General features: G+C 42.7%; 1 protein-coding gene across 2 annotated transcripts; it reads left to right on the top strand.

Moving 5' to 3' along the window:
• The first annotated feature begins 8,686 nt into the window (after positions 1-8,686).
• On the top strand, positions 8,687-25,716 carry RHOH (ras homolog family member H). Of its 2 annotated transcripts, XM_066317077.1 has the most exons (4): positions 8,687-8,933; positions 9,992-10,096; positions 21,276-21,555; positions 22,856-25,716. In XM_066317077.1, the coding sequence occupies exon 4, from the start codon at positions 23,074-23,076 to the stop codon at positions 23,647-23,649; it is 576 nt and encodes a 191-aa protein (XP_066173174.1). In that variant the 5' UTR covers positions 8,687-8,933; positions 9,992-10,096; positions 21,276-21,555; positions 22,856-23,073; the 3' UTR covers positions 23,650-25,716. The 2 variants fall into 2 exon arrangements, with proteins under 2 accessions (XP_066173174.1, XP_066173173.1); XM_066317076.1 differs by lacking the exon at positions 21,276-21,555.
• Positions 25,717-26,458: the final 742 nt, after the last annotated feature.

Here is a 26,458-nt window from a genome sequence, read left to right as displayed (position 1 = left end):
GCAGTGAGAGGCTGGATCCTGAGGGAGCACAGAGCTGTACAGTGGTGCATACAGAGCTAGTGAGCCTGGCTTTTCCCAAGCCTGCCCCTTTTCTGGTCAGGTGCATGTGCAGGTATTTCCCTGTGTATTGTCCTGGAAGTGTGGAATGACACCGAGACCAAAGTGCTGGTGGAGTCTAACCTATTTTATTAGTGCAGTTTGATGACAACTTGCTGTGACCCAAGATGACTCCCGCACAATCATACCCTATGGCTTGGGTTGGCAGCAGAAACAAGTCAGGCTTGTGCATTTCCACAGCAAAGCCCTAACTCATAATCTGTTCAAGAGAGCAGGGAAAACAGGTTTTGGGAACACATGAAAGCTTGGCAGATGCTGGTTTAAATGTGACGTGGCTGATCCTGAGCCATGGTTATTAGACCACAGCATTGGTAAATGTGTTGGTGGTTGCGTGCTCCTTCCTTACAGGACTCCCTGTTCTGGCAGTGTGGCTGAAGATCCTGCTTGGGCATTAGTATCTCAGACTGATGTTTTAAAGTGAAGGTACTGCTGCTTTACTTCTCTTTTGAAGCAGTTTAACTCCTACTCTTGCTAAAACAGTCCATCCTGACTCAGCTTCTGTTTCAGTTGATTCCCTTTTTTTCCTGAGTACTGGTATTGTTTTGAGCGCCTCTAGCTGGAAGTTTGCTCTTCAAAAGCACCCTGGGGATTTCTGAGTCTGTCTCCTCATTTAAATAAGAGTAATAGGATATTGTACTCTGTCCTTACTTAGGAAAATTATTTGAACTTTAGGACTGAAAACTGTAATGTGGTAAAATAAAAATATTGCTTGAGACAAACAGTTTTTCGGCTAAAATTATTGAAGCATAATTGAATGTGTCTGCTGGTAGAACACATCAGGTAGCTTGACAATAGGTGGTGCCCTTGCCAATGGCATAGAGTGATGATGGCAGCAGTTCTTACTGTGCCCCTACCGGAGCAGAGTTGTTTCTCTGTATGACAGGTGCTAAAGGATGTTATTACACATCACATGCTGTTCATTTTTTCCTCGGAGGGAGAATACTGTATTTGGAGTATTATTTTGGTGAACTTTTTTCTTCTTTACAGATGGGTGGGGTAGAGTTGGTTTTCAAAATATACTTGCTGCTCTGTGCTAGAGATGGGCAAGACAAGCTCATTTTTGCATGCAGGTTTGAAGATGGTAATGTTGAGGTTTCTCTATCAGCTACCCTGGGTTACTTTTGTAGGTTGGATGCTTGGACCGATCAGTCTGTTTGGAGACTGACATAAAGGCACTGTGCTGTTTGGTGAAGTTTTGTGCCACTGTGGATGTTGCTGGTGGCAGTATTCTTGAAAACCCTGATGGGGAAGGACCCCCTTTGATGTTGCTTGACCTTCTGCATAATGAGGCCTGGCTGGGCTAGCAATGGCTTCTCATTAGTTGCCACTAATTGGTAAGCAACTGCATGGATCAGTGTTATTTTTGTATTATCTTAAGAAACAGCACTCTCCTTCATAGACATCTGTGGCTAGTCATACACACTGACCAGGAGAGCAAACAGTGGAAATCCTCTACCAGTGCCACAGATTTAATCAGTTCAGTCAGGAAATGGAGAAATGGTAGCCCTGTAAAGCTGGTCTGTGGGAGCTCTCCATAATAGTGTTTGCTCCGTGTCAGCTAACTCACAAGGCATTGCCTTGGATTCCTGCCTCTAAATCAGGGTAGAAGTAGGCTTCTTCACCTGTGTGCCCCTCCTGCATTTCCAGATTCTCTCTTCTTACTGTCTTGCAGTGTCACATAGACAGGTTTGTGCCATTTATCAAGATAGCCACGTAAAGTAGCTGTTTTGGTAGGCTGTAGACAGCAGAACGTCCTTGGAGGGATGATGCACTGTGGCTGGCAGGTGGGCCTCCCTTTGGGAGCAGTCAGAGCACCTAGGTCAGGCTCCTCTTCTGAGTCTTCTTTTGGGGTAACATCTCCGTGTTTATGGACTAGAAAGGAGAAAGCAGCTGGTGAAGCAGAAAGCCCGAGACTGACTGAGCAGTATAACTATCCCTACCTCCTTCTTCAAAGCAGGAGCAAGTGGGAAAAGCACATTCAAAACAAAACCGGCTGCTGCCTTCGGATTTCTGAGTTTCCCAAGGGGCAGCCAAACGGCCTCTCCCATAGCTGGGGCAGGAGGCCTGGCTTGTTTTCTTCCCTGACACGACGAATGCACAGACATCAGCAGCAGCGGGGCAGGGCAAGGCCGCGGCCGTGGGGCTGGGGCAGGCACTGGGGAGCAGGGTGTCTGCTCCCTCTGTGAGTGTGAGGCCCGGTGTGTGCCCGGCCATTCCCCCGGAGCCGCCAGCGCTTCCCGAGGCCTGCGGGAGCGGGGAAGGATCCCCGGGGCTGCTGAGGGAACAGGCTCCCGCCGCCACCTCCCACGGTGACTCAGCGCGGCCGGCGGCTCCTGGGCACAGCCGAAGGAGGAGCCCGGATTCCCTGGGCGCTGCTTCCCGGCGGCTGCGGGCCCTGGGAGAGCCGCGGGCCCCGGGAGAGCCTCGGGCCCCGGGAGAGCCTCGGGCCCCGGGAGAGCCTCGGGCCCCGGGAGAGCCTCGGGCCCCGGGAGCGCCTCGGGCCCCGGGAGAGCCTCGGGCCCCGGGAGCGCCTCGGGCCCCGGGAGAGCCTCGGGCCCCGGGAGAGCCTCGGGCCCCGGGAGCGCCTCGGGCCCTGGGAGAGCCTCGGGCCCTGGGAGCGCCTCGGGCTTTGGGAGCGCCTCGGGCCCTGGGAGAGCCTCGGGCCCCGGGAGAGCCTCGGGCCCCGGGAGCGCCTCGGGCCTGGGAGCGCCTCGGGCCCTGGGAGAGCCTCGGGCCCTGGGAGCGCCTCGGGCCCTGGGAGCGCCTCGGGCTTTGGGAGCGCCTCGGGCCCTGGGAGCGCCTCGGGCCCTGGGAGAGCCGCGGGCCCCGGGAGAGCCTCGGGCCCTGGGAGAGCCTCGGGCCCCGGGAGCGCCTCGGGCCCTGGGAGAGCCTCGGGCCCTGGGAGCGCCTCGGGCCCTGGGAGCGCCTCGGGCTTTGGGAGAGCCGCGGGCCCTGGGAGCGCCTCGGGCCCTGGGAGAGCCTCGGGCCCTGGGAGCGCCTCGGGCCCTGGGAGAGCCTCGGGCTTTGGGAGAGCCGCGGGCCCTGGGAGAGCCTCGGGCTTTGGGAGCGCCTCGGGCCCTGGGAGCGCCTCGGGCTTTGGGAGAGCCTCGGGCCCTGGGAGAGCCTCGGGAGCGCCTCGGGCCCTGGGAGAGCCGCGGGCCCTGGGAGCGCCTCGGGGCCTGGGAGCGCCTCAGGCCCTGGGAGAGCCTCGGGGCCTGGGGCAGCCGGGGCCGCCTCAGGTGAGGGCTGCTTTCACAGCGAAAACAACTGCAGCGTCCTCCGCGCTCACAGCAGAGCGTTAGCTTTGCCTTACATCCAGTGGGGGAAGGAAGTGTGAATGTCAGAGAAACAGATGTGGGTTTCCACGTTCTGCCTTTGAAACAAAACAAAACAAAACACCCCAATAAAAAAATTTAGTCTCTTAAAAAAAAATAAGCACACTTCTTACGTGTTATCTGGTGCTAGACATAAGCAATAATTAGCTTTATTTTATAATGATCATCTAGGACGGGAGAAGGGCTTGTAGGGCTAAATACAGTGGATATCAATAGTGTCATGGTTTACTCCCTGGGCACTGCACACACCATGCTCTTTGAGGCAGGCCAAAATCAGAGCTGAGCGAATCGGAGAACAAAAAGGAAATTAGGCAGTGGGGAGAGGAGCAGCTTCTGCCAGTGGGAGAGGTCTGCCCTTTGCCCCACGTCTGCCCTTAGCCCCACGTCTGCCCTGTGGTTTGCCTGTGGCAAATGTCTTCCCAGAGTGCCAGCAAAAAAACCACAACCAGGCAGAAAGAATCTTGTTCCTTCAGTAGGGCAGATGGGTATTTTGGAAATAGTACCTGATTTGGGGGAAGGAGATTCAGTTAGTTCTTAGACACCAGAACAGATTGCCAGGGAGGCTGTTGGATGTCCCAACATTGTTCAAAGCCAGGTTGGATTAGGCCTGGAGCAAGCTCCTGGGGGTTGGAACTGGATGATCCTTAAGGTCCATTCTAACCCTTAAACATTCTATGATTATTATATGATGTGACTGCTTCTATGCTAGGCAGTCTGAGAATGAGAGACAGGGGAGTTAAGTAACCCCTAGTGCAGTTCCTAAGCGTGCTTCACTTTCAAGAAAGGGGATGTAAGTTTTCATGTTTCTCTGGAGGAAATCACTTCCCGTACATTGTCCACCAGTGCTGCACTGATGTCACAGGAGGAATTGTGCTAGGAAATTAGGACACCAGATTCTGTGTATCAGATTCCAAGAAAACATTAAGTATGTAAATGTTAGTTTTCTCACATAGCCCCTGTTGCTGACAACCTAATCTTGAGATAACTATCCCAGAGACATAGCTAATTAGTAACCTCTACACAGTGGGGAAACATTTAAGTAATAAAGAATACTTCTGTAGTTGAGAGAGCAGAAAGCTGTGGTCTCAGAAAGTGAGGAAATCTCTGGCTGTCTTCCCTCAGAAGTGTATGAGCTTAATGTATGGAGCTGCATCAGTCCTGAAAAGAGGCTGGATGAATGGAGATGACAACACCCAAATCTTGGCGCCAAACCCAAGTTTGATCGTTGTTTGCACAGCTCAAGGTTTTCTGTTTTGGGCCTGAGAGGTCTGTGCTGCTCAGGCATGCCCAGGTTTGGGTTCCCTTGTGCCTTGCACCAGTCTCAGCACTGCACCCAGAAACTGGGCGGCTCAGGGCCAAATCCTGCAGAGCAGGAGTAGCTGGAGGGCTGCTCTGTGGCCACCTGAAGCACAGGGCAAGCCTGTCACTGAAGCAGAAGAGGCAATGGCATGGGAAGGGGCTCAGGAGCTGGGTTGAGTTGAAAATTGAACTTTGTAACTCAGGAGGGAGGCAAGAAAGTCCACAGGGAGAGGGTGGCATTTCAAGCAGGTTCCTTCATTTAAGGCTTCTCTGTCAGGCATGCTCCAGCCTGAGTATTCTGAAGGGCTTTGACTCACCCTCTGAAAGTCTCTAGTCCTGCCCACACAATGTGTCAGGAACCTGCCTCATGCTAGATTTTGGGTTCTATTTTATTGGCACAGGCTTCAGTTTGTGCCACTCTGCTAGCAAACCTGAAGGGTATCTAACCCAGAATATTAGGTTGGTGAGGAACAAGAGCCTAAACTTATTAAGGCATAGTAAATAATGTGTGAGAGTTTTACCAAAATCCGTATAGGAAGTGCCTGTGAGACTGCGTTTTCATTTCCTCTTTCAGACTGAGTACTCTCACAATGAGTAATGCAGAAGTTACTGTGCCTAGTCTGCTTTAGAGGCTCCCTTAGAATGCTCTTTGCCATGCTGTGAGGAAGCCTCCCTTTTGCTGAGGTGTCTGTTCCTGAGGAGGGAATGACTTCACCTCCAGGCTGAAATGTGTCTGAGGGACCTACCTGATTTCCCCTATACAGCCCAGGAACTCAGGGGAAAAGCAAATAGGCACATCCCAGTTTTCCCAACACACAGCTGGCATCCACACCACACACATATACACATTTTTCCTGCCTCCCTTTGAAAATGATACCAAAAAAGAATTAGGCTCTTTTTTTTCCCCCACAAAATAAGCATATTTCTTCTTGTGTTTTTGTTTATGTGTCTGGTGCAGTGGCTAGACATAAGCAAAATTAGCTTTATTTTGTGTAATTTGATGATAATCTAGGACAGGAGAAAGGCTTGTGGGGTTCAGTACAGTGGATATCAAAGGTGTCATGGTTTACTTTGTGAGCATTGCGCATACCACTATCCGAGGCAGACTAAAAATCAGAGCTGAGTGAATCTAGGAACAAAAAGGAAATCAGGCAAGGGAGACAGGAAGAGCTTCCTTCCTTAATCTCAACCCCCTTCATAACACCAGCAGCTTTCTTTTTTTCTCCAAGAGAGGCAGAAAGCAGTGGATTAAGAAGAGATGTGATTTTTCATTGTAGACTAACTTATATCAAGACCCTGGGTACTGTTATTTTGCATAATTTCTTGCAGACTGCAATTACCTGTGGTTTAAGACTTTATTTTTTGCTGCCAGCCTACTTCTCAATGCAAAAATAAATTGCAAGACTTTGCTCCGCCCCCATAAATATTTTCTGCAACAAGGTGTTTGTTTCTGAAAGTCCCAGATAATGACTCATAATGGCTTTTTTAAAAAGGAGAAGCAATGTATTTTTTAATGTATTAACTATTCTCACACAGCCAGATGTTCCCCTTCATTGCACAGCATGAAGAGGTGAAAAGGAGCAGAAAAACAGCAGTAAGAAAGACAAAAAAACCTCCCAAAAGCCAACCCAACAAACAAGCAAGGATCAAGAGAAACAGGTCAGGTGTCAATTTTGCATCTAACTTTGGAATTACCTACATGTGCAGAGTGCATGGAGCGAGGGTCTTTTGTTGGAGTTCTAGGTCTCTCGGAAGTGAAATAATGGATCAAATGTGTGAAGCATGTATATTACTGAGAAAGGTCTCAAATAAATCAAATTCAACTTTTTTTTGGGAAATTATTGCGTCAAAGTCATTCAGGAAAACTAGCGGAGGGAAATGGGTGGAAATCAAGACATTTTTGGGCACATTTCTTACTCTACAGTTTTGTTTCTTTACTGAGTTCACTCGGTTCAAAAGTTGTTTATGAAGTATTTTACAGATGGATGCACTATTTCCAAAATGCAAACTACTTAGCCAGGTGGCTTCACATCTGGATTAATCTCAGCACAAAACAGAGAAGAGTAGCTGCAGTTTTAAGTATCTGCTTTCTGTAGCAGACCTAAAATTGGTAATGATCATCAAAGACATTTATATCAGTATTATTTGCAAATAGTATTTATTTCTCTACTTCTGAGAGTTCTGAATGTTTCCGATAAAAATATTTCAAAATGTTCGTGTGTCTCATTTGCTTTATCACAACTGCAATGGAAACTTACTGCCTGATTGCTTAGGCTGGTGTTGGGAAACCCAAACCCAGTTAGAAACAGATGAATAGATGTTTAATGTGAAAATGAGGAAACACAAGTTCTCACATAAACTGGTGATGCGCTAAAACCCCTTATTCAAAATCTTGTCTCAAAGTAGAAGGAAAATAGAAGATTTTAAGAAGATAGAATTCCCAAAATGCCTTCTGTGAGCCTTCCTTACCTTCAGCACTGTTGATAATCAACTGAATTAATTTCATTTTGTAGGGAAAAGAAACAAATTGATTCCCCAGCCTAACTGTTCATCACTGCTCTGTAAGCTTTGCATCAGCAGCTTTACAGCATGTTTTCATAGGCTATATTCTTTTTATATTTTTGGCAGTATGAACTGCCTTTCATCTACACATAAGTTATCTTTTTGTTTCCTTTTTGCTTTATCTTGTAAATTATTCTGTTGGTTTGTAATGTTTCTTGGAAGAAGTATGACTTTATGTTGGAATGCATTGTACTGTCATAATGTTAATGCGGACCAATTAATTAGCTGTCTTCAGAAGGTTTCCATCCTGCAAGGAACATAAAATGCATGGCGTTAGGTCTGGATTAGGCAGCCCATTGCTACTGTTTCATGGCTAGAGATGGTCTTGAGATAACTTCACTGAGCCTAAAATACTTGCTGAAAAGGATTTGGTTTCCACTTCTGTGCCTCTGGGTTTCAAGGCTGCTTGGGAAGCCAGTGCTCCTGCCTCTGCCTGAGGAACAGACATTCCACTGCACTAGTCATCCGAGCTCCTCTCCTTCAGCTCAGGGGCAGCTCTCCTGCTGTGCCAGTGCACTTGGGCTGCTTCAGGAGAGTGGGACAGGAGTGCCCTCCCTGCACTCTGATCATACAAGGTGGACAACCTCTTGTGCTGACGGCTCCTAAAGTATAGACCATAGACACTTGAAATCCTGAAATTGCCATCACGGCTTTGATTTCAGTGTTGGTAGCAGTTGTGGTGGCTGGAAGTGATGCAGCTCTGGCCAGCTCGATTTATCTATGCTGGGAAAGGTGGGAGTCTGAGTGTCTGTGTGTCCACGTGCTCAGCCTTCTTTTGCTGGTAGAAGAGAGGACGTATATGCTGATAAAATGATACTACTGATCAATCCTGGTAAGTGCTTCAGAGGGAGCTTCACTGAATTACAACAGAACTGTGTGCACTGCTGTTGAATCAGCCCAAAGTGCCTGCCTTAGGTTTTTGCACAAAGCCAGATGAACATGCATACTCTCCTCTGTAAAGGCAGGGCTGTATTCCAGGTTACAGAAAAAATCCCAAGTGTCGTTCTGCTGCTGGAGAGCGAATTACACGTAACCATGCCAGGCAGTTGTTGATCAGCTCCTTTTCTCCTCGCAAGTGTTGAGCTGCTGTGCTGTGCTGTGCCATTAGCCCCTGTAGCAGGGAGGAGGCAGCTGTAGGAGCAGCAGAGTGCAAAGAGAAACCTTTCTGCAGCATGGAGGGTTTGCCTCCCTCCCCCATCTTCAAGGTTTTTACATCTGCTCCCGTAGTCACCAAAGAGAGAAAGATATACCAACCCACAACAAACCCACAGAGGCAGAGCTGTGAAGCTCTCACCAGGAAGCTGACTTATGCTAAACCTCTCTACTCTTTCTCATCACACTGCCTCTGGGTCTGCTGTGGCTGCTGCCTCCAGGTGAACTAGACCCAGTTGCCAGGAGTACTTTGGCCTGTATGTGCAGGCCTCTCTGGTTACCTTTAGAGCTTTTGGATTTTTTGTCCTCTCAATTATAAAATTGTTCTAATCTGCTAAAAAAGAAGTCCATCTGAAAAAGGCAGGAACACAGAACGCCACTCTTCTTTTTTTCTTCCCTTGTCTCGTCTAGGATAGTTGACTTCCGTAACATTTATTTTCAACAGCCTCTTTCAGCTTCCTGCCTCTGGTGAGTTCATTGCATTTTCTTTTCTTTTTCTAGGAATTAATGTGAATTGATATTCTGAATCAAATTCAATATATTTTGGTTTACTTTTGTTAATTACTTTTATTAATAATTTTGTGAAATTGGTTCATATGATCAGTTTTACTTTTCTGTTAAATACCATCTGTTTAATGCTCAATGTTGAGATATATAATTACACACCAGCCTAGATCTTGCATTTTCTGGATTTTCATTTGTTCCAGAGTTTTTTTCACCTCAGCATAAAAAGACATTATGTAAAGTAGAAATAGGGATGTGATGGGCCGTACCATGCCAGGTTCTTCCATGTTAACTGATATAAGAAAAGAGAAAAAATGGGAGTTTCTCTCAAGATGGTGGATCTGATTCTGATGTTCTTTTCTGTTATATGAACTAATAACCCAGGAGTGATAGACATGTATAAATCTGCAGTATTTCAAATGACGGTCTTCTTCCCCATTTGTGAAGTACATCATGCTTATGAGAAAACTGTTCTGCTTCATCTTTAATATTCCCAGACAAATTTAGGTGAAGATTTAATTGTGAGAATTTGAGAAACACATTCTTAGGACTGGAGCGAGATCCAAAATATTTTTAATTTGACTACATATCTGTGCCTGGCTCTGGCTCCAGCAGCTGTCTGGCCCTGCTGGGTCTAACAAATACCTGTGCCACCTTCTGAGATGGAAGATTCCCATCTTTTCCCATCTGTAACTCTGCATTCAGGTCACTCCAATGGCTTCTTCCCTGGTTTCTGAGCCAACTGTGGCATGCTTACGATGTGGAGTCCCCTTAAAGAGCAGTTTTTGTGTATGTACATGTGTGCACGTCTTTGTACATCCATTTCCAGATTCTTCTCAACAAACCTATGTTTTATGATGCTCTACTGGTGATGGAATGGCCTTGTCACATTGCCAATGAGATGCAGTTAATCTGAAAGGTGAATGAGGATAGAGCACACTGAGGCTGGAACCATCTCTCTGACACGAGTCTCCACAAAAAATCTAAATGTGGATTTACGATTTTCTAACTTCTCCTTTCAGCTGTGTTTCCACCTTTGGATGGGGAAGGAGTTGAACTGTTCAGTCTGTCAGAGGCCAGCTTTAACGTGGGATTTATCCTGAATAAAATACTTGCAGGAGAAAAAGGTAGGGTAAATGGGATAAATTAGTTGTTAACAGGCACATCTGTCAGCTGATTTCGGTGTCTGTTGCTATTGGAATAAGGTGGGGTTATGCTTTATATTGTGCTGCTTCATATTCCACATTTTCAACTCCATCATTTAGATCAGTGTATGGTGTGTTTGTGATTTTCCGGTAGGAAGGACCATATGTGTATACTTACTTGATTTTAGAATGGGATTTGATGTAGTTTTTCTGAGACCAGTATGAAGAACTATCACACCTATGAAATCAAATCTACCAGAGAAAGTGGGTACAGACTTCATGTGAATACCATGTTTGAGATTTGGGCAGTAACCATAGGGTCGAAAAGACACATGTGCACTTGCTTCCTGCTAGTTTAGAGAGTAGGGCTTAGTGAGGCATAACACCAAGTTTAACATTCCCTAGATTAGGTGCTGCAAACCAGAAAAAATTGTAGGTTTGTAGTTATAGAGAATTGGTGTTTTTATGAGTAATCTGTACTTACTAAGTTCCAGAGCAAAGAATTAAATTTAAAAATGGGTTTGATTTTCATGTACAGCAAGACACAAATTCATCAGCAGGGCAACATGGCTGTAAATTACTGTCATGTAATCCCATTTTAAGGTAATTTTACTGTGCCCAAGCAATGTGAAATCATCTCATAGCAGAAGAGCATCAGGCCTTAAAATGGAGACACCACTGCTGCAGTCACATTGCTGCTAGCAACTGCTAGTGCCAGTGATGTTAGGGAAGTAACCTCCTGTACAGTGAGGGGCAAGCCATACAAATCCTCAAAGATGTAAGTGGGGGATCTGCAGCACACCCAGAGCACCCAGGAAATGGGCAGCCGGTGTGGTGGTGGTCTCACAGGCTGCGCCCACTCTGTACAGCAGTGGGTCTGCACCAGCGGAAGCTCCCGAGGAGCTTTTCTCTGTGATGCTTTCTGATCACCAGCCGGGAGGACATGCAGGCAGGGAGAAGAAATTCTGCTGTTTCTCCTCTTGTTTTTGCTGTGCGCTTCTGGATGTATAGCAGCAGATGGGTTAGGCACTTTAATGTAAAACATTTTCTGCAAAAATTTCCTCTTAATCCCCCATTTTCTTTGTGAAATTTTGGTGCTGTGATTCTATAGTTTTCCCTAAGAAACAGTAGAATGTTACTGAATGCGCCATTCAAGTGCATTTGATTTACGTTGACCATAAAATGAAAAATAGCAAATTTTTCTGTAGTGCTTTTGATTATTGTTTGAAAAGAGATAGATAAAAGTAACTGTAAAACTTGCATTTTTCAAAGTCTTGGTGTAACATTTCAGACATCACACCACACAGCTTGACATCATTCCCAAATTAGGTTCTTGTGTTTTTGGCTAGCAATATGTAGATTTATTAAACAGTTTTCAAATATTTCCATGCTATGACATGAGTTACAGCCGAAAAATATTTTGGGGTAACTCCAGCATAGCAATTAAGAAAGGAAGTTTGGTGCAGCTGTCTTAAGCCCACTATTAGAGCATTATGGCCTTAAAATACTGGGCAGGATCACACAAACACAACAAAGCAATGTAACAACAAAATCTGTGGGCTCTAGCCCATCATTAGCTCTTCTCCACCAAACCAAGTCTCCTATTTGCTTAGCAGGATTTATATCCTTCAGTTTTTATGCCAGTGAAGAACTGGAAAACCTTTCCAGTCCACCAGAAGGATCAGTGAACAGTAGAAGGGGAGACTTTAGGAGCCTGTGAAATGTCTGTAGTGCAGCAATGAGTGTGAGTACTGGAAGTCATGGCTACAAACCTTGGTGTGTCAGGTCTAATATGAGCAGCTGGCAAAGTGGCAGGGAGCAATAGTCCCAGCAGTAACAGTCTGTCACTGCTGACAGGGTGGCCAGAGGATGGAGGGAACAGGGTCTGAGCACTTAGTGCGTGTGTACATTCCTTGCAGAGTGGGTACAGGAGTGGTTTGTGCACAGCCTTGCTTGTGGCCGTGCCCTGTGTTTATCACAGACCCTTTATTGCTCCCCCCCGCACAGCTGGCTGCTGCTGCTGCATCTGCACTCTGTTGCTTTTGCACAAGCAATTGCACGTGGTCTTTGGTTACAGAAGCCAAGGAGAAGTGTTAATTGCTAAGGGATGAGAGTGGGGCTGAACTTGGCATGCTTCTCTTTACCTGACAAAATGTATGAACCTGCTGGAAACCACACGAGGATTCTGCTATGGTTTGGGGATTTCCCTACGGGGTGCCATGGTGACCTGTTACGTAGGAAAGACCCAGCATGTACTGGAAAAGAAGCAAACCTTTCTCCTGGCAGAAGCTGGCACAGTGGGCTGTGGTTACATGCTGTGCATGGTGCCGCTTCTCGCACACAAGTGTGAGTGTGGAGTACCAGTAACTGACACTTTGCCAGCTTGAGGTTGTTGCACCATCTGGTGATACGACTTCTTCTCACGAGTGACAGTGTGTTGCTTTTGAAGGTTAGACTGATTTATGTCAAAATATAGGTATGATTGGCTCTCCTAATTTAAAAGCATGAGACCAAGACCCCTGTGTAGCTAGGGGTCTCTTTTGATTGTTTCCTGTGCCATGGTCATTGAAAGAATATGAAACCTCTCAAACTTACAAGAAAACAGTTCTTTCCTTTCATTGATAGGCATGCCAGTGGACACACAGTCTTCAGCTTGCCTGTGTTTTTTTTTCCATCAAATGAATGCACTTAAAAACTGGTAAAGACTTTGGAGTTCGAAGTTACTGAGCTACTGATATACTCAAATATCTATTAATTAATCTATCTATTAATTATCTATCTAATTATCTGTGAGCTTTTGTTTTTCTCACTATAAAAATGTATTATGAAACAGCTGTCATAAAGACCCTTCATGTAGTTTCTTTATTTTCCATCAATTTAAATGCAAGTTTTTAAATTCCCATCTCTTTCAGTGGAGTTTTAATTCTGGAGGAAATGCCGTCGGGTAAAATATCTCTGAGCTTGAATCAAGTCCGAAAATAAAGCATGGGAAATGTTCTCAGAATGTTCAAACATCTCTCTCCTAAAATATCTCTCTTTTCATATGTGTGATCATTTTCATTCAAAATATGTAAAAATCAAGAAAATAAAGGAAAACTTTCTCTGCTTCCCACTGAAGAACTCTGCATTAAGATTTACCGTAGCATGGGAATTTGCATGATCTTTAAACTGACTGTAAGCCAAGTAGATGTCAGCTATAAATATATGAAATAGCTTCTCAAAATACTCAGCTGAAGAATGAGTGAGAAGGATTTATGTATTATTTTTGGTTGTAGAGTCTTTTCTCCACTTAACCTGCTCCATATGACCCGCCGCTCTCTGCAGTATTATATGTTTTATATAAAGGTGGCAAGAGATCAAGGTTGTAATGGAATCAGAGAAAAGTAAAGGAAAACAGGCACTAAAATATATATTCTACTCTGGCATATGGTTGGTGTAAGATGTAAATCAATATAAAATTCAAGCTGCCAGTGCTAATTCCAGAAAGAAAATAAAAAGAAAAAAGAAAGCATGTTCCTTTGAAATTGGGCTTTAATCATAACTATGCATGGAACGTAGGCAGTTTGATGAAGGCAAGTATGCATGCCCATTTATTTTATCTAATTTTATCTGCTTCAATTGAGGAATTCTAGAGACGCTACGTGGTAGCCTCTACTTGTATTGTAGATACATCTTATCTCTTATTTTTTCCATGTGCTGCATATATAGTGCATGAATATGAAGTCATGGCATAGATTGTGGAAGGCAACTCCTTTTGTAAACTTTATAAAACAAATCAAAAACATGAAAATTATAAGTCAACAAATGCAGGACAAGTTATGATAATTGTATATTATATATCACACCTGGTACTTGAAAAGTAATTGAAATTATTTCTAAGCAAGCTCCTCAAATTTTTAACATTTTTATGTACATGTGTGCACACAAAATTTAAGAATGATATTAAAGATGGCAGTTTTCCACTGTATGAAATCTAGACTATGATTTTACTATGATTTTAACCACTCTGATATATACAGAGACAAGAAAAAGGTTTTTGTTGCTGGCAATCCTAAGTGGGAAAAGCTAAAATTATCAGGGAGCTTCTGTGTTATAAAATAAATAATCCTGCAATATTATTGTTGATTCCTTTGCTAGTTTTGCTCATTAACGTTAGGATTTTAATATTCATCACAGCTAAATGAACGGTGGCATGCAGCAAATATGAGTTCTTCCTAAATGAAAACCAAATAACTATGTTTTAGCAAGAGGTCGTTATTGTGAATTGTTTAATCAACTGCAATATCATTATTACTACTCAGAACACCTGTACATCTGACACTTTATTCTTATCACAAAAGATGCAAAAATACTCTTCCATGGAACACTGCCTAATTCTGTTCTAACTAACATTTTCCTCCTCCGCCTTTACCTCCCACTGAAATCAAACCTGTGCAAATACATAACTTAATGAACGTGGAGAACCTCCTTCTTCTCCCACTGAATTTGGGGGGAGAAGAGCTAGACTTGAGAATCTCCTTATTGTGTGCCAGACGTTACATAAAATAAGAGCAAAGTTAAGCCTGAAGAGAGTTCTGAAATTAAAGTTTGAGATCTTGCAAGAGATCCGTTGAGGAAAATGGAGAAATGGTAGGGCAATTTTTTAAGACCTTTTAACAATGAGGAGCATGTTATATAACCTGTATCATTCATATATTAGCTTTTAGCCCTACTGTTAATTACCTTGTGGTATTTAAGGGAGCCAGTCAAGAAGATCAAGTAGCAGCAAAGTAGCAAACAAGGGAGAGGAGTGCAGTCCCACCCAGGTTAGAGCCAAAACACACTGAAGCCTTCAAAACACGCTGAAGCCTTCTTCACTGCAGTGGGCTTGGCACAGGCTCTGAAAGAGGCCCTTTTGCCTGCAAATGGAAGTGTATATATGGAGATACCAGTTTGTCTTAACAATTTATCATTGTTAAGACAATGCTGGATTTAATATAAATAGATGCATCTCCTTAACAAGTCATTGTAACATATTGTAAAGATATGTCTAATAAATGTAATGGCTGCATACACAGCAGAAATAGTTTCCTATGAGTGACTACGTAATTTTGTATGTAAAACTATCAATCAGATACCTAGGTTATTGCAAGTCCCCATTTAGCACAGCAGTAATCTCTGCTCATGTGCATACAAATACATATGTACCTGTATGTAGACCATGGTCATTTGCAATAATCCATCCATTTGATAGAAAGTATGTATGTAGGTTTTTCAAAGGTTAGTAAGATATCTTGCCCACAATATGTTGTTTCCTACAGCAATCTGTGGCAATGTCTTTTGCAATGAATTAATATAAATATGTCCATGTATATGTATATGTCCCTGGACATACACACATGCATGTACATATGAATGGGATTTTTTTATACATGGGTGTATTGGTTTGTTACTGAAATAGTTAGATTTTTAAATATGCACTGATTTATTTACAATATTTTGTGTATCTGTATATGTGCATATTCACTTCTGTGCATCCAGTCTAGCAAATGCATCGTTCTCTGAGAAATTACAAATTATTATTTAAAACTAAGAACTGTTAGTTGTGTACAAAAGAGAAATGGATACTTCATGAGGATTATGCCTGTGTCTGCAGATGGTAAAAAAAAGAACAATCAGAAATAGTGGTAGGTTAGGCTCATTGGAAAGAAAACACAGTAACTGATGAGGGCTGTAAATAAAAGAGTACTTCAACAGCCAAAGAATATTTCAACAGCCAAAAAAAATTTGGGGAGATTTTGAAGAGTTAACTCTGTTTAAAAAAAAAAAAAAAAAAAAAAAAAAAAAAAAAAAAAAAAAAAAAAGCCTACAAAAAATGTTTTACATGCCTTTTTGATTTATCTCAAACGTCAAGAAATTGAACTGTGTTAAAAGAGGATGTAGCATCAAAAATTTGAAATGGTTTGAGGCCCCAAGTTGCAAACATTTCCACATGTCAATAATTCTACACACACTGATTTAAGTAAATTACTTTAATGTAATGTATTTTATATTATCAAAACTTCACTTTGGCTACAACACAGTAAGACTTGCTGAAAATTTGCTTTTGACCTGCAAGTCATTCAGGTAAAAAAACTATTTATAGCCGTGTGTGATAGCACTGGAGTCAGCACTCAGCACTTTATCCATGTTCATCTGCAAGTGTATCTGTACCCCCATGGGGGCCCAGCAGCTGTCCTGTGTCAGTGGTGAATATATATGTACATTTATATGTATGTGTGTGCAGAAACGGCAACTATGAGGGAAGGCAGATGGACAGATGGATGATGAACTTCTGTGCTGGAACGTGCACACGTGTGACATTTGCACACCAGATGCTCCGTGTACAGCTGTATCTGTAGTGAAAGTCAGAAATTTCTGCTCTGTTTAAGCATGCAGGAGAAAAATTAGCACAAAGAAGGGTGGGAAAGAGAGGTGACATACCCAGTATCCTGCAGAGGGAGAATGGTAGGCTTACCTAACTTCAGGCATGACATGCTGCTCCATTTCTGGTGACTTTGAGGGTATTGGATCAGACTGAGACTGGGTTATAAGATGGCCCTCTCTGAAGGGATTACTTTCCTACACTTGATTTAACCCAATTTTAATTTATAGAGAACATCTACACTGAAAATTGATCCCTTTTGAAAATGATCCCTAATACCATGAATGCCACATAGTTTGTAATTTACCATGTCATGCCATAAACATGGAGAAAAATTACTTTAGACTAATGGCGTGAGTCTTTAAGTGGGTACTTAGCATTGCCAGGTCTCATTGAATTCTATTTAGAGATTTAGGATCTCAGATCACTACATGAGAGTCTTTCAGGTCTTTTGTTAATTTTTGGAGTGGTTCTAATAATCTGTGCTCATGTGTAATTTGTAAATTGCTTATTCAAGGTGTGATTAGCCTCAGAAAGAGGATTCTTGAAGATAAAAATTTCTTTTGCCTAATTTTATAATCCGAATGAGAGTTAAATAGTTTTTCTCAGCAACTATTGTAAATTGGATAGATCTTTAAATGTGTCATTATCCATTGCTTATATATATATTATCATAGGCACTATTACTAAAGAAACCAAATTGATTTCTTTAAAATTTAAGATAGCTCATTAAGCACTTTTATATGTGTGAGCATGTGTGTGAATATGTACATTTTGTAACACAAAAAGCTTTCATCCCTTTACTAGGACTTCACATCTTATTTAATCTTGTAAATAATATTGATCTGTGTTTGTTGTTGTTTTATATCAAGATTTCACATTCTCAATATGAGGGAATTTCCTTTAAATCTGATAGTTTGAGTTCCCTTGCTAATAGTAAAGTTGACAAGTTTATTGAATATTTGATTATAAATCTTTCTCTTCATTTGCAGTGGTTAAAACTGCCAGAGAAAGAAACTGAGGTATTCTCAGATCTTGATCCAGAAATGAATTTTTGCAAAGGCTTCTAAGAAAGTGGTTCTCTATTTTCTCAAAATGTCATAAATTATAAATTAAAGCCAAAATTTAGTTTTGTGTATTTTTTTAAAAAACAAAACACTGAAATTTGAAAACAGGAATGAAATTTCAGTTTTGTGAATAAGGGAGGGAAAGAAGTTTTTATGTCTGCAATTTTTTGTTTTTTAAATTCTGGAAGGAGATTGTTTTTGAGATGACAAGGCATCTTGCTTTGAAAATAGGGGTTCATTGCATGTTGCTTGCTTTTCTAGGTTTAGAAAGGCGTTGTAGAAATGATTGTACTTAAGGATAAAATATCTCTGTAAAAGTTCTCATCCAAGCACTTCTAAGCATCTTTTCAACTCTTTGAAATATGAAAGCACCTTGAAAGATAATCTGGCAATTAATCTGTCAGTATTATAAATATATCAGATAGCTGAATTATTCTGCCAATGAGTAACCTGCCGCCTTGCTCTTGGGCTGAAGAATAGCGGTGGCCCCTGTGGTCGCCAGCTTAGGAAGTGAACGAGTTGAATGGAGATTTTTTGGTGCAGCAGTTTGGGGAAAAGATGCAGCACCTTGCAAAGGTACAGGCTGTGAGCCAGTTCTCATTTATGGCAGTGGTAACACCACTGAATGCCACTATGGAATGCTGACACTCTCTGAGGTGGAGGGAGGCTGATTGGAAAGACAAGGCTATAGATCAAAATTGTCTTAAAAGGAGTGAAAAAACCAGGAGGCAGCTAATGCAGATGTCAGGGAATCAGGTTAATGAAGGTATGACAAGTGCAGCAAGGGGCCATTTGCTTGCAGACCAACAGCAACCTCCAGATGGTGTGCAGCTGATGGATTAGTTTTCAGGAGACCTGTGCTGTGGAAGCAGTCTGGAGGTTTGTATCTGAATGGAGCAAGTACACCTCATCCACAGAGCTGAAAACCAGGCACTGTGGCCTTGACAGCCTGGTGATCTAGCAGGGCATCCAGACTGGAGTCACAATGGCACAGAGTCTGCATCTTCTGGGTGCTGTCACTAACCAGGCAACAGCATCTCTGGCCTATCTTGATGCCTGCCAGCCTTCCTTCTCCTCCTCCCTCTCCTTCTGCTTGCAAGAGTTGCTTTCAGGACCTGTCCCTGCCCTGTAGTGCCCATTGTGCCCATGGAGATGAAGGTGTAAAGCTGCACACTGTTCTGGTCAGTGAGGGTAGTCTTTGTGTCTCCTTCCTCTCCTCGAGGGCACCTAACTCAGGGATGTGAGGAGAGTTCTCACATATCTGTGGTGCAATTGGAGGGAGCAGTGGCTACAGCCAGCACACTGGACAAGAATTGTAGGCACTGTTTTGCAGACCCCACCTCTGTGTGAGGTGGGACTTACAAGACTAGAGTACGTAGGCAAAGACAGCATGTACATTCAAGCATTGCACAGCTAATGGAAGTCTCACCCGTGGTTTTCAACCTTTTCTATTACTATAAATATTTTAATTTCCTTGCTATGTCAAGTCTCTTCAAGAACTAGCATATATAGTGCTCAAACTGAAAAATTAATCTGCTGTTATCATGACATAAACAGGAACTGTGCTGAAATGTAATTGAAGTGGAGAGTGGATAATGGCACTCTCTACTCTCAATAGTTAGCATGTTGACTGCTTTAGCTCTGAAGCATTTTGTGACTGTGACTAAAAAGCTTGTTGTTTGCCTGCATGGTTTGTTTATGTATGAGCTAATTCCATTGAAATTCCTACCTACCTGAGTGTGCACTATCAGTATCTAAGATGCGTTTTGAAATTAGAAGCTCCTGACTGTTTTTATTTTCCCCTATTGTAAGATGGTGTCCATCCCCTGGAGATGGGGATGGACATAGCGAGTCATGTTCACAATGATCTTATAATAGATGCCAGAGATATTCTTGGCATAAATGAAAGTCCCATCTGGTTCAGTTGATAAACTTACTCCTTTTAATAGAGTAGAGGTCTTTGTTGGTAGACCTCTTTCAACAAACACCATGTTAGTTTTTCATGGGACGTATATTCCCTTGAATCCTCTAGGTGCAAAGAGCTTGGTGCTGCTGTGCTCTGCTTTTTGTCCCGTCCCATTGCGAGCTGGCGACCTCCCTCACCTCCCTGTTGTATTCAGCCATCATCAAGGGTGAGACATTTTACGTGAAGGATATTGCTGAGCTGCAGGTCAGACACTGCCAAACTCCTCACTGTTGTAGGGCTTCTTGTGCTCACATCATCAGTGAAGTCCGAGGTCTCTGTAACCACACATGAGTGCCTGCATTCCAAAGACAGAACGAAGAAAACCTGAAGTTTGCTAAAGATCACCATGCAGCATGACCACACCAAAATAAGACATGTGCTCTTATACCTAATGATTTTATAAAAGGTCTTACCTTATTATTCAAATAAAATCTCCTATTGTTGTGAGTGATGAAAGCAGAAACCAAAAAAAGCATAAAAGAGGATACAGGTTTATATATTGAATTCCATATACAAAATTATCTTGATAAAGTTAGTAAATTTTTGAAAATCAAATTTTTGGAGGGGAAAAAAATGCCTCAGCAGGTTAGACTCCATCTCTGATGTATGATCAAAAGGTTTTCTGCAGTCTTGTAATAGTTGTAGCACACTGTGCTGTCAGACCAAGACAGAATATGAGAGAAAGGGACCAAAACTTTTGCAAGTATTTTTAAAATTGGTTGTATACCGAGGCACAGAAGTGCCGAGTGCTGTTCTTTAAAGCACACTGCTTTTTTTGATGTTTCACCAAGTGTTTTCTATCCAGTGAGGTAAACTTTTGTAATTAATTTAATGCACTAATTCTGCTCTTACCCTGAGGCTGCAACAAGGATTATGTGCCTAATCAAAGACAATGCTTCAATATGCACACATGCAGTTCCGATTATATATGGAGGCACATGAATTTTTGTGAACAAATGCAAGATCAGGGCCACTGAGGGCAATTTGTCCACAGGATCACAATACGGACCTTGTTATATACCAGGGTTTTTTTATTATTCATTGATGGAATGTAGAACAATATCATTTGCTTTGAAAACAATTCTGCACTGTCACAGTGGAATATTTCAGCTTCTGTTATTGTCTGTCAACTAGCCATATTCACTAGTCCTTAATGTATCTTTCAGTCTAATAATTTTTATACTTTCTTTCAAAATAGCCAGTACAATTGGACCTGGTAATCAAGAAGTTGAGTGCCAGAACAATCCTTTTATCTGTCTTTCTGTTTCGGCATTTATGAAATTGCAAAAGTCATGCTTTGGACATCCTTATTTTCCCCCACATTCCAGTGTGCACAGAATAATGACCCTGGAGACGCTGAGGGCTACTCACACCAAAGCAATGTTTGTTCTGAAAAGGATACTTGGTACATGGAAATCCTCCTGAGAATATGCAGCTTTGTCTGAATAGGACACTACTGTCTTGTGGTGAAATAGAGGTGTTTTCAAACTATATTGCTGACCCAGTTTTGCAGTAGAATACTCTGAAAGAGAGATTATGATTCATGGAAGCAATTTGAATGTTTATCCAACATATGCTTTTTGAATTTTTCATAGATGTGTTTTGTAAAGGTCTTGTTTAATTCCCTTGAGAGCTTGTTTGGAGAACAGAGAAGGCGAGAGAGTGGAGTCAGACCTAATGAATCTTTAAAAGCAAATTTTCATCTGCTGCCACTAAAATTCACAGAGCAGCCTGTTTCCCGGCAGCCAGGAATGCCGTGAAGCAGCCTCAGCCTCCATCCCACTTCCTAGAAGTGAGGGGTGATGGTGAGAGCACGGTCTCGCTGGCAGGCCAGGAAGCTCCATCTGTTGCAACGACTCCTGTAGATTCCGTAACTCCTGCACGGACAGGGCCAGCCCCCAGGCTTGGTGCCACCTCTATAAAACAACATGCTCCAGCCACACATCTGCCTTCAGCCGGGGAGTCTGGTGGGAGACACGCAGGTGTGCCAGCAGCACAGGAGGAGGTAGGGCATGGCCCCAATACAAAATGAAAGCAGGGCCAATGGCAGTTGTCGGTGCCTGTAAAATGTTCTCTCTAAGCTCATCTAGCACTTTTCCTTTGTTTTTCCCCCTTTGTGGAGTAAGCCAAAGCTTGGAGTGTTCTAGAAATAAAGGTGGAGGGCAGTGGTGTGTTAGGGTACTGAAAGTGGAGGGCGTTACAGTAAAATACAGTATATGCCCTTTGTGGCTGTCATTAATTTCTGTGCAAATAGCCTTCAGCTGTGATGTTTCTCTACATATATGAAAGAAACAGAAATATATTATTTATGTAACAAACACATGACATTTTGAAATTATGCAGTGATACTCTCTTTTTAATTGCTCTTGTTCATCAGAACTAATTTGTCTTCAGTTTTGCCGTTAGTGATTTTCGGAGCATCTTGTGTGTCACCCTGTGTGAGCAGTGAATCTTGCACACGACTAGTGGGGAAGAAACAAATGCTTTCAAAATAGGAAAATTTGACTGAATGCTGGCAGGAGCTCAAAAGCAATTACACACTCTGAAGAGTACTCTTATTTCAGTTTTACAAGAGATTAAATGCCAGGACAGTTATATCCCCTTCAAATGAAATTTTGACTGGGGCAAGCATCGGTAGGGGGGCTTTCTTTGGCTTGTGCATCTTGTTTGCTGAAAGCAATTTGTAAAAAAAATATGAACCCTTTTTGGATATTTTTGCTGGGAATCCTTCACTGCTTTTGAAAAATGTTCAGATTCATGTGATTTAAGATTCACACCTGAAGACTTTGCTTCCTCATTGTCACAAGTGGTTCTGTGTTACTCTTCTATATAGGATTTTTTAAATAATCAAATTGGTTAGCAAAGAGCCTTTTTCTACTTCTGACTACCTCTAGAGAGCATGGATACGTTTTCAGGGGAATCTGAACTGATCATTTAAAGGTTCAGGATTCTGTTAGAAAGTCAGAAAGATTCAGAAAGTCAGAGGCAGGAAATGTCTCACAGTATATTAGTAGCAGTTATACCAAAGTTAAATTGATTTTATTAGACTTTAGACAACTGGAGGGAAGAAATACTTTGTGTCAGTGGAAATCTTATAAATAGTGATAAGAGTGTTAGCCCCTGTGGTGCATCAACAATGGCTGCTGCACACACAGCTGGCTGGGAGGAAATAGAGAAGTTCATCATCTTCAGTAAGGGATACTTGCCATGCCTGTCCAGAGATGTGTCCAGGTGTCTTTATCTTGATGAAGAATGGTTTGTTCTCTGTGTCTTATTAATGTTACATTTTATTTTTACTCTTCCAGAAACGTCATTTGACTCACTGAAGATTTAAAACCAACAGAGTCATGTGGGAGAAAATGAAATTTTAGTCTCAAGTGACAGAATCAAGTCAATAAGAAGTGAAGAGGTTTGGATGCTTTCTCACTAAATGGAAATTATATAGAAGGCCTCTAAGACCACTGCATCTCTCCATCACACGCCTGCTGCAAAGAGACCACACCCTTGGCCTTGGATTAATAAAATGCTGGATTCAGTCAAGTGTGTTTTGGTGGGAGACTCTGCAGTTGGGAAAACATCTCTCTTGGTACGTTTCACCTCTGAGACTTTTCCAGATGACTACAGACCCACCGTATATGAAAATACCGGAGTGGATGTCTTCATGGATGGTATACAGATTAGCTTAGGTCTCTGGGACACATCTGGCAGCGATGCCTTTAAAGGCATTCGCCCTCTCTCCTACCAACAGGCAGATGTGGTATTAATGTGCTACTCAGTAGCAAACCACAATTCCTTTCTGAACCTGAGGAACAAATGGATCAGCGAGATCCGCAGCCATTTGCCCCGCATCCCCGTTTTGGTGGTGGCCACTCAGACTGACCAGCGTGACGTGGGTCCCTACAGCTCCTCCTGTATCAGCCCGATGGATGGCAAGCGGCTCGCCCAGGACGTGCGAGCCAAGGGCTATTTGGAGTGCTCTGCCCTCAGCAACAGGGGCGTGCAGCAGGTGTTTGAGTACGCCGTGCGGACTGCGGTCAATCAAGCCAAAAGGCAGAGCAGGCGGAAGCTCTTCTCCATTAATGAGTGCAAGATCTTTTGAGGACTGGCTGCAGTCGTTTTGCTCACGTTTGTTCTTTCTGTTTTCTCACAAAGATACTGCAGCAGAGAGAATGGGAGGTGAATCAAAGGAGAGCTTCTGGCAGGACCACAGTGCAGGTGCCTCTTGTGAGACAGATGTGCTCTTTATCTGATCCTCTCCCCTCCAAAACACATGGGCGCAATTTCACACTGCAACAGGCGCAGTCTTGAAAAACGAAAGGTGCATACCCTTATTCACAAGCCTGTGTTTGGACTTTGCTAGCCAAACAGGAGCAGGCCTAGCCTGCAGATCTGCAGATAACAGCAGTACTGATTTTGATTTAGTTTCTGTCGATGTTCTATAGTTGTTGTTTTGTCTGCATATGCATTTATTTAATGACAAACTTCTGCCTGGATCAGCCCCCACCTCTGTCCTTGTGGATATATTTTTTACTTAAGAACATAGTACATAAAACCTGACCAATGTGTATTTTATTTAGACGACTCTTGTATGTATTGTAAAATGCCAAAAGTTTGTTTTAATGTTTTGGAAATTCTCCCTTTAGCTAACCACAGAAACGAATTGTCCTATTCATGTAATAAATGGCCTGCAGGCAAGCCTTGCACTTCTTAGACATGCCTGAGTCATTACATAACAGTCATCAGTATGTCCAGCGTAGGAGTAATCAAAACTTAGTGACATTTGACAGCTGTCCTGCAGTTTTGTGAGATTGGTTACCTTAATATTGTTCCTCAGAAATGTGGTCAAAGGTGGGCAACTAATCTGATTTCAACTAACCTAGACTTCACTGGGTTACAACCTCAGCAGAGCTTGAAGACAGGGTTAGTTTAGACACGTGGTTGGGCTGGCAGGGATAAATCTGTGCTACCTCTGTTGTCCCTGGGGCAATTCTGGAGGCAAAAGATTTCGGTCTCCAGAGATGGAAGATGTTTTTTCACGAGCACTTAAATTCTCACATGTTTTTAGTACACTTTTTTTTCAAAGCAGTTTTTTAGTGAAACCAGTCACCTACATTAGTAAAAGACTGAGTACATAGCAAGGATGAATGGGTGTCTTTAGAGTGGCTAAATGACTTTTTTTTTTGAGTTTGCATGCTAAGTATAACTGCTAGGGTGTATCCAAGTAAGACTGAAACAGGCTTTACATCCTGGGGAGCCTGTCAGGTCTAGGAGCCGAATCCTGCGGTGTGTACTGGGGCCAAGTTACCCTCCTGCACAGAAAGGCAGGGTAAGGAAACGGAAATTTCAGGTGTGTAAGAGAACTCTGCTAGAAGATGAAGTGGGCTCAAGACACAATGCTGTACATTCCTTGTGAATTGTAGTGGTCCCCTTCTCATATTATCTGCCCCTCTGTCCTGCACCCTCTCTCAGGTCTTGCAGATCTGTCTCATCCCAAGAGAATTTCTTAGTGCAGCAAGATTTTCTTTGTGCCTTTCCCTGTCCTTCAGCTCAGAACTAACCTTTGAGGGGCTTATATAACATGGTGCCAAAAAAGATGGCACATAGTACAGTAGGATTATCTCACCTGTGATGTAGGTGAGCAAGTATTTACACTGTGGGCACCTTCCTTACCAGTAGGGCAGGGAACACCTGGCATTGTGATTGCCCCACCAGCTTCCAGACTGTTGAATATTTACTGCTCATCAACCTGATTGTAAGGGAGGCTTCTGATCATAAAAATACCCTGCTGTCATCTGAGGTTTTTATATCAGCCTTAAATCTTTACAAACTTCTGCACCTGAGCACACAAGACAGGGACTTCTGTCATCACCCATCTTCTGTAAATTCTTCTCTTTTCTACTTCTCTTTCTTTTCAAGTGTTGATTTGTTCCTGAAACACTAAAACTGACATATTTCTGAAAGAATCTGAATGGCATTGTACTTGTGTAGAGTTACACAAGTGGCCAGGTATTTGCTGTCCTCGGTTAAAAATGTTTTGGCTTTTGGGAGAAATATGCTTCTACATGTCAACTCTTGGAATGCCTCTCCAGTGGAAGTCTTAGATTTTGTAACTCTAATTTAAAAGTAGCTGTTACTGTTTGAACATTAAAGATTGTATGAAAAATGTCATGTTATGAATTTTCGGATCTGTTAAAACTGGGGACATTTTCGTTGTGTTCCCTACTCCACTAATGGATTTCATACCTGGTTTCAACTATTTTTAAGACATATTTTTTCCAGAATGCTCTAGTCAATTGTCTTTTTTTTTCCCCTCAGTGGAACAACAGTTCCATGCATTTTCCCTCAGTTCACAACAGTTTATGCTGGTGTTTTTATGTGCTGAAGAGCAATAATCACCAGGTGAGAATGCTGTGTTGTGGTATCTGCCACAAAGTGCCACATTCAGGCACCAAAAGGCTCCACAGAATTGTTATCAGAGACAAAGCCAGATAAAGATGCACTCCAGAATCACACTGTAACTGAAAATCTTATCTCATCTCGTCTGTATTAGCTTCACAAAACTTGTTATGGTGCGTTAAAAAATTAAGAAATCGGTGTCAGCTGCAATTCAGTGAAGCTAAGTGGATAGGCTTCTTTGAAATGCCTGAACTGATGGTACAGGGTACACACGAAATTTAGGGATGGCTTGATATACTCTTGATTGTGCATTCTAGAGTCAGCGAAAGGTGTGAGGCTGCCGAAAGCCAGGTGATTTTTAAAATCAATTTGGAAAGAGTATAAAGTAATGAGATTTTGGTTTCGTGCTCTGTAAAACAAAAACAAAACCGGTTCAAATTTTCACAGCCTAGTTATTTTCAGACTCTCAAAGCTCAAAGGCACTTTTCACTGGGAACAAACTGTGAAACACA

This window comes from Sylvia atricapilla, chromosome 4 (genome assembly GCF_009819655.1).
Source record: "Sylvia atricapilla isolate bSylAtr1 chromosome 4, bSylAtr1.pri, whole genome shotgun sequence".
In the NCBI taxonomy this organism is placed as follows: domain Eukaryota; kingdom Metazoa; phylum Chordata; class Aves; order Passeriformes; family Sylviidae; genus Sylvia; species Sylvia atricapilla.
This window is presented reverse-complemented; position numbering and strand designations above follow the sequence as displayed.

Excerpts from the sequence above, each read along its gene's own strand:
- RHOH (XM_066317076.1), top strand. The coding sequence starts at position 23,074 with ATGCTGGATTCAGTCAAGTGTGTTTTGGTGGGAGACTCTGCAGTTGGG.